This window comes from Anoplopoma fimbria, chromosome 20 (assembly GCF_027596085.1).
Source record: "Anoplopoma fimbria isolate UVic2021 breed Golden Eagle Sablefish chromosome 20, Afim_UVic_2022, whole genome shotgun sequence".
NCBI classification, from domain to species: Eukaryota; Metazoa; Chordata; class Actinopteri; order Perciformes; family Anoplopomatidae; genus Anoplopoma; species Anoplopoma fimbria.
Window position 1 is genome coordinate 5,170,189 of NC_072468.1, and position 14,130 is coordinate 5,184,318.

Genomic DNA, 14,130 nt, shown 5'->3' on the forward strand with positions numbered 1-14,130 from the left:
GTAACCCTTTGTCAGCATAAATGTCCCTGCTCCCTTTCTCTTTCTTTCAAGCAGACACTTTCATTTCAACGTATACGCAAATTGCTTTGAGTGACTGAGTGGATTTGTAACATTTTGGTCCTGTGAAATACAAATTATTTGGCTGCTGTTGAACAAACGCTACCTGGATAAGAGACAGACAGGTTATGGTGGAGTCTGGAACATCTCATGTGTCAGGGCCATATTTATCCCCCACTGCTAAATGGAAACATGCCTCGACTTGCCACTGCCACACTCACGCACCAACAGGCACACACATACAACTGGCCTGTTGTTGAATATTAAGGTAGGCTGGCTGGCAAGATTAGTCTGAGTAATGGCTCAGTTTAGAATTTAGATGAATACAATTTAAGAAACTGGACAAAACCACTTGGTAACAGATCACTATATTGTAGTTTGTGCACAAAGACCATTGTGATTAAGTTAAATTTACTTTGCGCATTGGTATATTACCAAGGGCAGTGCTTAAATAATGCACCATGAGCTAGACATTCACAAATACTCAAGTCAGGACTGTCCTAGAGGAACTTGTTTTTTGGACGAGAAGGATCCAACTTGTGCATAGACACAAACTGTTTTGTTTAAAAATCATCCCATTGCATGCTAAATTAATTTACACGCTTCCAGTAAAAATAGGTCAGTGTCACTGCAACCACTAAGCCATCTGAAGCTTACATTCTCTGCCTACAGAAAACTGCATATCTTGAACACCCCATGACAGCCCTGAGCCAATGAAAAGATAGCATTGCATATACTTAAAGTCTAAAATAAATTCCAGCTGTAGAGATTAGGCATAAAAAACACAAGTATGTTGTCACTGCTAAGTAATACAAGCACCCAGGGAGCATTCAGACAAAAAACATTGGTACACTAGAAAGAAACAAAAAGCCAAAAAATGTTTCAGCTGCCAAACATGTTGCTGTAAGAATATCTAAAAATGTCTAAAAACCATCATACAAGGTATTTCAGTGTAGTGAAGCTGTGCAAAAAACTCAGCCACTGAGTTTCTGAACAGCACACATTGTTACTTAAATGCACGTCTGTTTTCAAACTGCATATTGTCAAGCAGATGCAGTCCACATAAATTTACAGTAGCTCCCTTTTTTACCTCAACCTCAAATTATGTCATAAAAGTTCATCTATTAGTGATATATTAAAGAGGAGATCCTATTCAGACTATTTTGAATTGTTCATAGAGTTAATGGCAGCCAACCACAAGCCTTGAATATTAGAAAATGGTTAATAATTGATTATACTTAATTTGTTTCTGTATCGAATTATGCTAAATACTGTCTGTCCATAGGAACATGACTGGACCACCCAGACTGTGGGAATGATGCACCTTTTAATGGTACATCCCTCATTCCGAGTCCCAGAAGGCAGGCAGTGTAAGATTAGAAGCCACAACTTTCACTCAGCTAATAGGGCAAGATCCCATTACTCCTGCAGCTAATGGGAATCCCTGATGGTGTTAGCTCTCTCCTCTGTCTCTATATCTTAGATCGTCAAAGTAGCAAATGTGAGTGCTTTTGCAACCATCCATCCTGTTCAAACTACTGACAATTCAAAAAAATCATTGATCCAAAAACTATTTTACTCATTAAACAAGGTTTATTAGTCTTTCAAACTTTTTGTGTTTTTTTTGTGTATGCATGTGTACCAGAATACAGGTGTATGCGCATATGTCCTATGTTTGTCCATGTGTTCCACAAAGAGAGCAATATGTTGATGCCTGTAGGCATTTCATCTGGCCAAAGCTGAACAGAGCTGTTGGACTCATGTAGGTCATTGAAGCAGCATCTCTCTCTCTCTCTCTCTTTTCTGTCTCTTTGTCTTTCTGTCTGTCTGTATGTCTCTCTCTTTATCTCTGTCTGTCTCTCTCACTTTCTCGCTCTGTCTGTCTGTCTCTTTCTCTCTCTCTCTCTCTCTCCTTCTCTTTGTCTCTCTCCGTCTTAGGGAAAGTAGGACAGCTCAGATTTCTGAAACTGCTGCTGTGAAGAGGAGGGAGATAAGAAAGAGGAATAAGCAGATACATATATATATACTTATAAACATACCAGAGTGTTTAGCAAATGTTTGATCCCGGTATGTTTATAAGTTTCATTCAAGTTATTTATTTTTTGTAAATGTATTGCTTCTCTGGCATGTACCACAGCAAACAGTTTATTAACTGTCTAACTGTTAATATGTTTATTCTTTTTGAAAGTACTGACAGTACTAATAGAATTAGTAGTATTAATAGAATAGTTTAATACTTAAGGATGATGGGCAGGCCACTTTTGTTTAATGTCTAACAAAAACACAGACAGTGAGAAGACAAAAGGAGGAGTTAAATAAGATGATACAAATGTAGCTGTGGCCTTCGTTCTATGATATTTAAGAACATGTTTGATGCTCAAGAGCCCCTTTCAGAGGAATTTAGAGACAAAGACGGACAGTAGAGAGAGAATGAGAGAGAGAGAATGATAGACAGAACTGTGGCATTGCGTTTTTGGCATCTCCAGAGAAAACCCCCCCTTATTAGGGACAGTTTGTACAGAACTGTGGCACATACTGTGAATCCTCTGAATTGGAGATGATTGTTATTAGTTGCCTGTGATGCTGGTAGTCCTCTTTTTACACCCATGGGACACAAGAACCTGTAGCTGTTTTCCCTTCATGAGAATGTCTGTGCTTTTTACTTTTTGCACTTCTATTATTTATATTATTAATAATAACTTTATTATAGTTTTATGATAATTAAATCACAGAATTAATACAACTTTTTTACTTGTGGGAACAGTGTTCTGCTGCAGTTTGAACGTTTAATCAAAAGTGTAAAATATATTTATGAGCAAAACAATCTTTCATGTAGTTTGGTAGTCTAAAGTTGTCCTGAGGTCACCACAGGCACCAACAATGCCACTGCTTGCAATCCAACCAGTGGACCATTTCCAGTATATGGCCAAAATCATGCCAATGATTTCACCCTTTGTTAGCCCAATCACAATCCCCTGCCCCATCCCTCTGCCCCCCTGCTGTAATTGGACAATGGCTCCAAATCAACAGGGGTCTGAAAGGACATTTGCTGCCTGGGGTTTGCTGGCAGTCGGCCCTGTTACACAATTAAGCATCCGCCCCAACTTTTACTCCCGTTGGTAAAATATTTGGCTCCATGCGGAGTGTTTCTCAGGTAGTCACAGTAAATAGTGGAGGGATTGTTTTTGAATCATCATAACCCTGTCTAGATGACCTTTAGGAAGTGTGTTACCATACACGGTGTATGTCTATTTAGCAAATCTAGTTTAGGTAAACATAGGTATGTTTTACCTTTCAACCAACTGGTGATAATATGGAATTCAAATGAAACATCTGTGTAGCTGTGTAGGGATGTTTCCACTTTAACGTCTTGAAAAATGACTGCTTATGTGCTGAACAAACTAAATTGATAAGTTCAGGTCATCAAAAGTGCTGGAGCATTGACTTTTGAGTAAAACTGAAGGAGTTTTCTGATAGATTGGGGTGTGCTGTCTCTTTTGGTACTTAATAGACTTTAACGTTTGTTACACACATCCAAGATTTTATTAACTTTGGTTGAGCGCAAAATATTTTTTTCAACATAAAGCACAGTTTGCACTGTAGCTACTAATTAAACGGAAGTAGACATTTCACCTCACCAACACTTTCAGTCGTGATAAATCCCCTGTATGGGTACATCAAATATTTTGTATGGCATGTCCAAAAGTCTGACGTCAATTTGTGGTAAATGACCCGCAATGCTAATTAAATTTGACCCAGCTCAGCAGCAAAATCTTCCACCCTTCAACTTGAAGAGTCTTAATACCCTGAGTAGGTGTTAAGACTTCATTATGTATAGACAGAGCAGGCTCTGTGGATAACTAACCACCCAATATACAATGTTTAGTTTGAAGCATGGCTGCACAGTGGAAGGGATGGCAGTCTGCCACTGTACATGACTTTGTATTGTCAGTATGCACTGGGAGTCTTTTCCTCCTACGTTACTCTCCATACATCTCTGTCTATACCATCCCTCCTTTCCTCTCTCACTTCTCCCTCCCTCTGTCCCCTGCCCACTAAATCCCTTTTCTACCTTCTTTTGCTTCGCTGAGTCCAGATAGGCCTCTGTGTCTTGGGTCTTAATTTGACCAGTAATTGGATGACAAGGGACAGTTCACCATCCCTCCCTCATGAATCAGCAGAGTTTTCTTGGCTAGTGCCGCCCCGCTACAGCTTACTGCAGGCGCTGAGCGGGGACGGCCAATTGTCCGAGGCCCATTCAGGTTTCTGTGTCACCATCTCATCATCCGGAGGTTAGTTTCCAGGGGCGGCCGAGACCACACACACAGTACCACATTACAGTCAGAGGGGCTTTATAGAGAGTACTTGTTAATGGGAATATGAAGCTGGGTGGGTCGTGTGAGCCAAATCAGCTTATCAATGGCTATAGTTCTTTTTTTGGCAACACCAATAGGGGTTTTGTAGGACACGGAGAGAGCAGATATAGCTACAGGTTCACAGTGGAGGGGTTTGTCTGGGCAAGACTGATGACCTGCTAAAAGTCAGCATCTTTTGAGTTTCTTTATAAAAACAGAAGTAGATACTTGTGCAATGAAACCTCGAAGTCCTGGCAATGCAGCATTGGATCTATAAGCAGAATTGTTGAGTTTATATATGTTTTCCATGCTGCACACAACTGGGAATTTGTGTTCCGAGTTGTGTGCAGCATGGAAAACATATAAATATAAAGTTATCAACCTTTTAATACCCTCCATTTTCTCTGTTTTTATCATAAAAACTGTATAATTTGTCCTGCTTCCTGCCCATACAATCAAGTCTCTCCACAGCGGCCGCTCATTTTCATGTTATATGGTTGTTGTGAATAAACCTAAAAAACTGCCATTTGCAATTATCATACCCATCTCTTTAAATCATTATTTAATTTATTCTTGAGTGTACTATATCAGCTGTCAGAATACAGTGAGTAAACCTTTTTTGCTTTAAATATTTTTAATGCTGCAATAAACAAGCTTATTCTAACAGAGATGGTTGAAGTTCATTTAAGGATGTGTTTAAGGTTAGGGTAGGCCATATTTGTACACAGCCTGAAGACTCAGAGCAAGAAAGTTCCTGTGTGTGTTAATCGGAAAGAATTTCCTTGTTGCTTTGATATCCAGAAAGAGATGGCATCAGGCTTGGATTTAAATATGAACAGTTAGCATGACAAGACACTGTCTTTTTGCCCAAAAAAAATTCTTTGCTGTTTAACAACACATGACTTTGCTCTCCTTTATTCAGCTGCCATCCAGGTTGCCCACATGTAAGGGATTCTAATGTGTGCACAGGCTTGTATGCCTAATGGATAATGGTCTTTAAGAATTGTAATCTGCCACAGTAACTCCTATCTGATGTAATGGCTTGTAATGTGTACGCAATAACAGTGGAGCTATTTATAGACCAGCAGCAAACTCTCAGAGAGATGGATGTGTGTGTGCGTGAGAGCTGCTAGGCATGCATACACATGCTTGTGTACATACTTCAGTTTGCCAAAGCATGTTCTCATACAGTGCAGTTTACTTTCTCTGACTGTTGGTGCCTGTAGCTTTGTCTTTGTGTGTGTCTGGACTGTGTGTGCTTGTCTGTGCAGATACTCAATATACAAAATGTACAATATGTCCTTAGCACATGTGTCTGTGTATCTCAGGACGTGTGTGTGTGTGTGTGTGTGTGTACGTGAACGCATCTGGAAGCCTGTGTGTCTGATGGTGTGTGTGTGTTCCCTGAAGCTCTGTCTGTCCCTGGAGGATTACATCACAGGGCAGTTATCAGAACGGAGTCATCGGAGAGGTTGAGAGGCCCCGCTCTTCTCTGCGCTTCCATTTAAATGAGGACACAGTTAAAAGCATTACAAGATAAAAGCTGCATTCGAAATTGCATACTAAGCACTACATACTAAGTTTGCGTACTGTCGTTGAACATGCTTTTTACATACACACGTCACTTCCTGAGTGCCTCCTATTATTTGGAAGGAAGAAGACCAATAATTAGAGTAGGTCACTTGAAGCGTGTCACTGAGCTGTCATCTCTATCTGCTTTCTCAATCCTTCCACTCACGAGGCAGTCTGATGGTATTGCCACACTGAAAGATAAGATTGCCACAGCTAATGAAGGATCAGCTCGCACCCAATTTAGTAACACTCTCAGCTGATCGGTATTACCTGACTGTTAAAATCACCCGTCACAGTTAAAGACGTCCATGAGGTGTTTTTTATAATGTCAAGGAGATACTTTTCTGATGATTCATGCTGCTCCTGCAGATGCTGCTTACTATTTTTACAGCCCTGTCTCATACAAATTCAGCTCCGATATATAACAAAACTGCATTGTGAAAAACCTTTCAACAGAAACATATATTGTTTTGGATGACTTTTGCTTTTGAAGTGTCACATGGAAGTTCAGTAGGAGGAGGTTGGGGTGGTGGATGGGTCAAAAAAACCCACAGGGCTTCACCCAGGAGACTGCTGCTTGTGTCCCGGGTGAACAAAGTACTTTTGTTGCATAAGCATTAGTTTTGTTGATTAAACCTTACCAAGTACTTTTGTTTGGTTTTCATTTAGTTTGGTTTCAGTTTCATACTCATTAAAGCAAAACCACTATGTTTTCTTACTAAATTTCTCACTGGAGATTGGGCATGGCAGACAGTGGGGATTTCCATATATTTTTTCATGTTTAAATATTTGTAATTTTTTGAAATTATTTCTGAGCTCCTTCAAATCTTAAATGGTCAGTCCTCCATGCATTTTGACAACATGTGTCCCTGCTCCAGTGGGGCGTATTGAGAGGGCATAATGTGACTGAAGGTTAATGCTATCCTCAGAGCCCTCCCCCTGTTTTCTGACTCATTCTGACTAAGAGTTGCTCTTCCAGTAACAAGATAAGGATCCCTCACTAGCTTCCCACCTGCAAACTTTGCCACACTGAATGTTCAGTTCCGTGAAATGCACGACCAAAAAAGAACCAGTACTGCTACTAGATATAAGCCTCTGCAGGGGGCTGTGTGGGCACTTTAACCCTTATGCCACCTGTGCACCAGCACAATTTTTATATTGACATACTACCAACTATATTCCTTATGAAATGGCATTACATTTGGTTAATAACACACATCTTCTTTCATGAGTTGGCCAAACCTTTAGGGCTTGGAACTTGACTGACAAGACATGACTCTTAGCTGTGGAAAAAGAAACACCTGGCCCCACCTCTGTATTGGGATAATCCTGTAGTTCTTATGTTGAATGGAAACACTTGTTGAACCCGTCATTTCAAAGTCAGGCCAGGTCACACAAAGTGTGTTGACTTATTTGCACCAGTGGACAACGTGAGGGTTACCTGGGTACAATCCTTGTCAGAAACAATATGACATTAACCTCTTTTAGATATCAAAACTATGTCAAAACGTACAATTACAAATTTGATTATTTTTCAAAAGGGTTGAGGTCAATGGACGGCTTGAGCAACTCCTATAATTACAGCACTGTAATGTTAAAACCTGTATTGCAGCATGTGTGATTTGTGCGGCCTTCTTGGGGCTTTCCCCTCTGCATTACTAACTCTGACGTAGACGAGGGTGTGTCATGGTCTGCATGAGTGTAGTGCGAGGAGGGAGTGGGTGGGTGGGAGAGACAGCTGTGTAGGCTAGATATGTAGTTAACAGTAGGAAGCATTCATACTACGCATTCTGCTGCAGTGTGTCACCAGACAGACTCTCTCTCTCTCTCTCTCTCTCTCTCTGGGCCACTTCCTTCTGCTTCCCACTCTTTTCCCCTTAACTTCTCTCATCTGTCGGTCTCCCCCCCCACACACGTACGTGTCTGTGTGCATGTGCAATCATTTACATGCACATCCACACACTTCTCTCTTTTTTCTATCCCCTCCCCCAGCGAAAAAGACTCCCCCTTTCCTTCCCTCCATCCCTCCCAAAAGTTTCCCGCTAAACTTTTACCACTATTTCCTCCTTCCTTCTGTGGAACTGTGTGTCTCATTCCTGGATTACACCTCACCCACACATGTACAAACACACTACCTCGTTTCCTCAGAAAAACATATTGAAATCAAGTAGAAGTTGCTTCAATGACAACGTAAGGCTGATCGCACCTCTCCCAGACGGGGTGTGTCAAGGCTTTTGTCTGTCTGATGGCATATTAAATATCAGAGTTAAAAAGAGGGGTGGGGGGGGGGGGGGCTGTTGTGGGTGTGTGAAGTTTTTTGTTCTTTAGAGAGAAAGAATTCTGGCACGTAGCTAGCCACCAGGGGAGGAGGAGTAGGTCGGAGTGCTCAAGTGCTGCTCCAGGTTTGTTTCATTTCATTTGCTCTGTAATGAGTCTTGTTGCTGCTGTGAGAGCCAGAGTGATCTGACTGGGGAGTTCAAAGTTTAGCCACAGGGAGGGAGGAAAGGAGGGAGGACGGGAGGGAGAGGAAAAGAGAAGCAAAAATGAAAAGAGAAAATCGTACAAGCCAACAAGCCCCCACTTGAAAACTTTTGAACATTTTGGAGACAAGAAAAGCAACAAAAACAAACTTTTTTTTTTTTTTTTTTTTAAATACTCCTTCCTTTATCCTTTCTTCCTCTTTCTGGTCCACCTCCTCCTCAGTGCCCCACACCCTTCTCAAATGAACCCTCGCACTTCAAGCTCTGAAAAGAAACTGAAGCAGAAAGCTCGCAAGAGGTCTGAAAAAGTTGGCTGCGTCTGTGCATGACTGTGCGTCTGTGTGTCTACTGGAGTGTGTATGCCTCATAGGGAGGGTGTGTGTGTGTGCGTGTGCGTGCGTGTGCGTGCGTGTGTGTGCGCGCCTGGGTCTGTGTGGGAATGATTACATCAGCCTGCTGCAGCCTTATGATTGGTTGGTGAGCGTGTGGTTTGATTCAGTGTGCCTCGGAGCCTGTGGCTGAGGCTGTAACCCTTTGTGAGGGGGAGAGGAAGAGAGAGAGAGAGAGAGAGGGAGAGGAGGGAGGGGAGAGAAAGAGAAAGAAAGATAGTTGTCAGACTCAACCGGCACTGGAAGCACTGTACTGTACCTGCTGCCGTCCGATCACTGACTGTCTCTGTGTCTCTGTCCTGTGAGCTGTACAGACAGCGGCTTTAGGTCACATAGACAGGTTTTTTTTTGTGGAAAGACAGAGCCAGCAGCCTAGATAGACTGAAGGACTAGTCTGCAGGCTATGTGACAGGTAGCAACTGTCAACTGTCGGCATTCAAATTTGAACCTTTCTTTTTGGAGGAGGCAGGGCGACATAACAGCAAGGTTTTCTGTATCAGTGACTGTGCGAGAGTGTGTGAGAGAGTGTGTGTGTGTGTGTGTGTGTGTGTGTGTGTGTGTGTGTGTGAGGGGAGCCGGGCTGACACCAAAAAATGCCTTCGTGTTCCCCGGACTGCTGCCTACTGCGGGCCGTGGAGGTAAGACCGCTCTCTTTCTGCGTCTCTTATCTCTCCTTGTGTGTCTCTGCCTCTCTTAGCCTCCTTCTCTTTTTACATGTTCAGACCGTTTCTCTTTGAAGTACTGCTGTGATTAACCAGGGGGGGTGGCGAGAATACATGGAATATGTAAATACCTTAAAGGCTGGAGACAATTTGTCTTTTTTCGAGATGTGAGCAGAGCAGTTAACAAAAAAAATAGTCAAATACGTCAGCAGCTTTGAATGATAGAGGATCCCTTGCCTTTCATCTTGAACATTTTGGACGGATAGAGAGCGCCTCAGGCCTGATTTATACAAACTGTGATACTATTAGCTGCGTCTTTGCTCAAGAAGAGAACAGAATTTCTTTGTCATAATATATAATGTGGGAAGCGTGCATACATGACATGTGTAGGCTTAGTAGGCTGGATTCCTGTGTAGGCTAACAAGGCTGGATTCTTCTGCAGGTTAGGCTGCTCTAGTTTTCTCTGTGGGCCATTAGATGGGTATCATGTGACTGCAAGGGTTCCCTTCGGAAAGACAACCTGTGGACTGGGCAGACGTAGATTTAGGACTATTTAACATAATAGCAATGGCAGTTATGTTACTTGGATTTTTTTGTTGATCTCCAACATGGACAGCTTAACCACAGTATACACACGGGTATACAACAATATGAGTGGAGATTAAGCTACACAGAGACTGATACACTGTTGTGATACAGAGTAAACATTATACTAGACTGAGAGGTAGTGGCTCAACATGTGTTTGAGTATGTGTTTGAGTCAGTATTAGTAATGGAGTAAGATTAAATTGGGTGTTATCCACAGATTGGTTTATTTCTAGTCCAATTACAGCATAGTAAATCAAGAAAAGAAATGTACTTGTGTCCGTGAAGTTGAGCTTGAAGCATATTCAATTGTCATGCCTTATTCCTGGATACGTTCATACATTTTTGTGATAAGCTATGATTGGAAACACATCTTACATCCTCTTAAGCTACAGTACAGCATATATCCATTTCATGCAGGCAGTCCTGAAAGCAGATACTTTTTATACACACACTGCAGTATATTTGCTTCTATATTACATCAACAAGTTGCTATAAGAAATGCTTGTCTGTGATTTCTTAAACCACAATTGCTACATAGTTTTGAATGTCTGTTCTTTGCTATTGTGTGCTATAATTACAGGCCTGTGTATGTTATAGTGTATGGGGCGCTATATGATAAATACTATGCCAGTGTTTGAAGAAAATTGCTGGCTTCACCCACCTATTAGGCTGAGTTTTCAAAAATGGTTTGTGTTTAATGACTTTATCACAACTAAGTATTCCCTGAGGGATTATCATGGAAATGTATATTTAAACTGCCATCTTCTTCTTAATTTGTCCTTCGCTTTTGGAAAGGTCAATCATTTGCTTATTTTTTATCATATTACAGACATACATATAACTGGTTTGAAAGCCTTTTGTCCTCCTTTTATTGAAACTCTTCACTGAATAGAAATGATCTCTGTTTGTTATAAGTGATTTCCAATATATTTTCTTTTCATAGATTGTGAAGATCTTCAGTGAAGACGGCATGGGTAAAGTGGTGGAAATCCCAGCCGATATGACAGCCAGGGACCTGTGCCAGCTCCTGGTTTATAAAAGCCATTGTGTGGACGACAACAGTTGGGCACTTGTTGAACACCACCCGCTGCTAGGGCTAGGTAAGAGGCAGAGTCCTGAAGGGGCCAAAACACTGTTCACAAATACACCAAAACACACACACACGGACACACTTGACGCACTCACAAATACTCGCATACCTACACAGACCCTCAGGGATTTTTGGGTGGGCTGAGACATACGATACAATCACTGGCATACACAGGTGTATTGACACATATGCATGCATGCCCGCATCCTCGGGCAGACAGACAGATGAGGCGCATATTCTCACGCAGGCATGTATTCAAGGATGAGTGCATTCACATACTATACAGCATATGCGTGCACAGAGCCATAATGTACAGTGATCTGATAAAATACAACACAGTCGCTGTGTAGAAGGTTGCTGTAGGAGTGTACAAGACAGGGAGATGTGTTCTCGTGAAAAACTGAGACAGACATGGAGCACACACTTTGAGCTGCTTGTCATTAAAAAACTATGTTGGTTGAACGTATTGATCCGCTTGTGTGCGAACAGAAAGTGATGGAAATAGACAATGCATTGCAAATGAGCTAAGAGTTACTTTAGCACTGACAGGCCAAGGATATTCTCATTTAGAAATGCAGCCACAATTGAAATTTATGATAAAAGAAAAGCACTTCCAAGATGCCTGAGTTGTATGTCCACTGTATTTGTAGTACAGATTAAACAGTTTCTGCAGAAAGAGTAAGAGTGTAAACTGATGAATATTCCTAAACTTTGTCACATTAAAATCTGATGCTGATAACGGGTATGTTGAGATAAGTTCAATCATTATCATATTTATCAACTTCTCAGTTAAAGGAGTCATATAGGGCTTATAGAAATTCCAGCTTCAGTGTATAGCACGTATAGCAATATGTATATTTAAGCTTAGGGCTTCCGAAAGTTATTGCATGCAAGTAAACAGCAGGATTACTGTAAGTGGAGACAGTCTTTCCAAGAGCCCCTTATTAAATCTTACCAATACTTTAGGACCTCTTGGGGAACCGGCATAACTCTCTTTTGGTCCCCACTCATAAATTTAAAAAAACACGGCAATTGATAAATGTTACAGCCCTGAAGCCTACACCTTGAGACTTGTTTGAACATTACAGAGTTATTTCATTTGGTGTTGGTGGTTATGAGAAAAAGTTTAGGGTTTATACAGAGGATAGGATAGTGAAAGCAACAGAGATGTATTTTACATCCTTCACTGATATGTTTAATCTGGCAGGCTCATTTAAGGTCACAAGACTGCTGCTCGGAATCAGTTCTTTTTCAGACTCTTAAATTGGGAATGAATTGTGGAATTGAGTGGAAGCCAGCAGATGAGAGAAGCTTAAGAAAGAGAAAGTGACAATTTAAGGTTATTGATTAGGAGATGTAGAGATGTAACTAATGAACACTGTGACAAAACCTTTGCCGACTTGTGCTGCTCTCAGTGTCAGAAACAGTATGATGTTATCGATCCAGTACTATAAATGACACAACAGAGAGGTGATGGAGATGATTGATGAAGAGTTTAAAAGGCTATGTTTCATGGTAAAGGTTATTTAGACCTGGAGCAGCGATACCACTGATACCCCTTTCCCGAAAGTAGAATCCCTCACTGCATCAGGCAAACACCTCAGGACTAATGTAGTGTAAAAAGGTCAAAATGATGATGGGGCAACCTACTCAGAAATGAGTAATAGTTTCCTATGTAGAAATTTTAATTTGATATAACAGATTTAAATGTTGCATTTTAGTTTTCTAGTCGTTAGCGTTATATATGTAGCATGTAATAAACTAAATTATTCATAGATGTAGGAGCAAACATAGCTTTAGGTATTTGATAAAGTAAAGGGAAGGAATAGTAGTAAAGCTCACTGATTTCGGCACTTTATAGCTCCCATTTGCTAAAAACTACAAAAACCAGCACATTCACTGTTTTGATATTCTTGAAAGTCTAAAAAGTGGAAAACAGTATTTGAAAGAGATGCTCTATTCCAGGGGTTGTTTAAGGATTTTTAAAAGTTGTTGCTGCATATAGAAGGAAGAGAGCTTTGCATTTCTGTCGGGGGTGATTTTGTGTTAGACTTGGCAGTATAACAGTAAGTTTGGAAAGCTGTGGTCAGCTGAACGTTAGAAAACTCAACCTCCCCCTGAGGAGAGGGCGATTATAAAGCACTTATGAAAGACAAGTTGAGCCTGTGCTCTGCGCTCATGTCTGTACAGTTTAACAGATGTGGGAGAAGAGGGGGTGTAGTTTTATATAGAGCAGTGTGCCTGGTAGTGAAACATACTGTAGGAAGAGACCTGGTGAAAAACAGATGTAAAAACCCTTCAATTCTGCTGTTACAACTGACAACTTGTGTCAATATATTTTTGGCTGTTTTGATGTCACGTGAGGAAACTTTTCGAAAATATATGGCATTATGTAAAGTACAGGTCCCAACGCTCTAACTTAATATCTCAGCATCCATCATGATCTGATTACATTTCTCATCATGCTGCCAACACAATGCTGCCAAATGCAGTTAGGTTGGCTTGTTGTAAATTACATAATTTATGGCTCGGATTAACTCTATTCTATTATAGTCTATTCTGGCGCACCTGTACTGCAACCGTATTCTTTTCAGGTCTGGAATAACTGCTTATCGAATTTTATGTTTGGGAGTTTCAGAAAATGAGATGTGATGATTCAGCAGCGTGCTGATGTTCAAATTGAAGGGTAATGCATTTTCCACTACAGAACCAGTAACCTTCTGACTGACTGTGTCCGCGCATGTTTGTTTGGAGATGTGTGCACATGTGGATATAACAAAATAATGAAATATAAATTAATACTTTCCAAAAAAGGATGTTTCTTCACAATTCGACACTATTGCTGATAAAAAGATGGTGTAATTAAAGTTTAAATATTTTTTTTTCAATTACCAATGTCTTTTCTAGTTGTGTTTATAGTGTATGTTGACGAAGCCA

General features: G+C 40.8%; 1 protein-coding gene across 3 annotated transcripts in view; it reads left to right on the plus strand.

The window, feature by feature from the left end:
• grb10b (growth factor receptor-bound protein 10b) overlaps nucleotides 1-14,130 on the plus strand; it is a 62,885-nt gene that overhangs the window by 36,182 nt on the left and 12,573 nt on the right. For 2 of the 3 annotated variants that reach the window (XM_054621099.1, XM_054621098.1), the window contains exon 6: nucleotides 11,047-11,203. In XM_054621099.1, the coding sequence (XP_054477074.1) occupies nucleotides 11,047-11,203 (157 nt within the window). Of the gene's footprint in view, nucleotides 1-9,429; nucleotides 9,492-11,046; nucleotides 11,204-14,130 lie in introns of those variants that run through there. The other variant, XM_054621100.1, reaches the window with a different exon arrangement.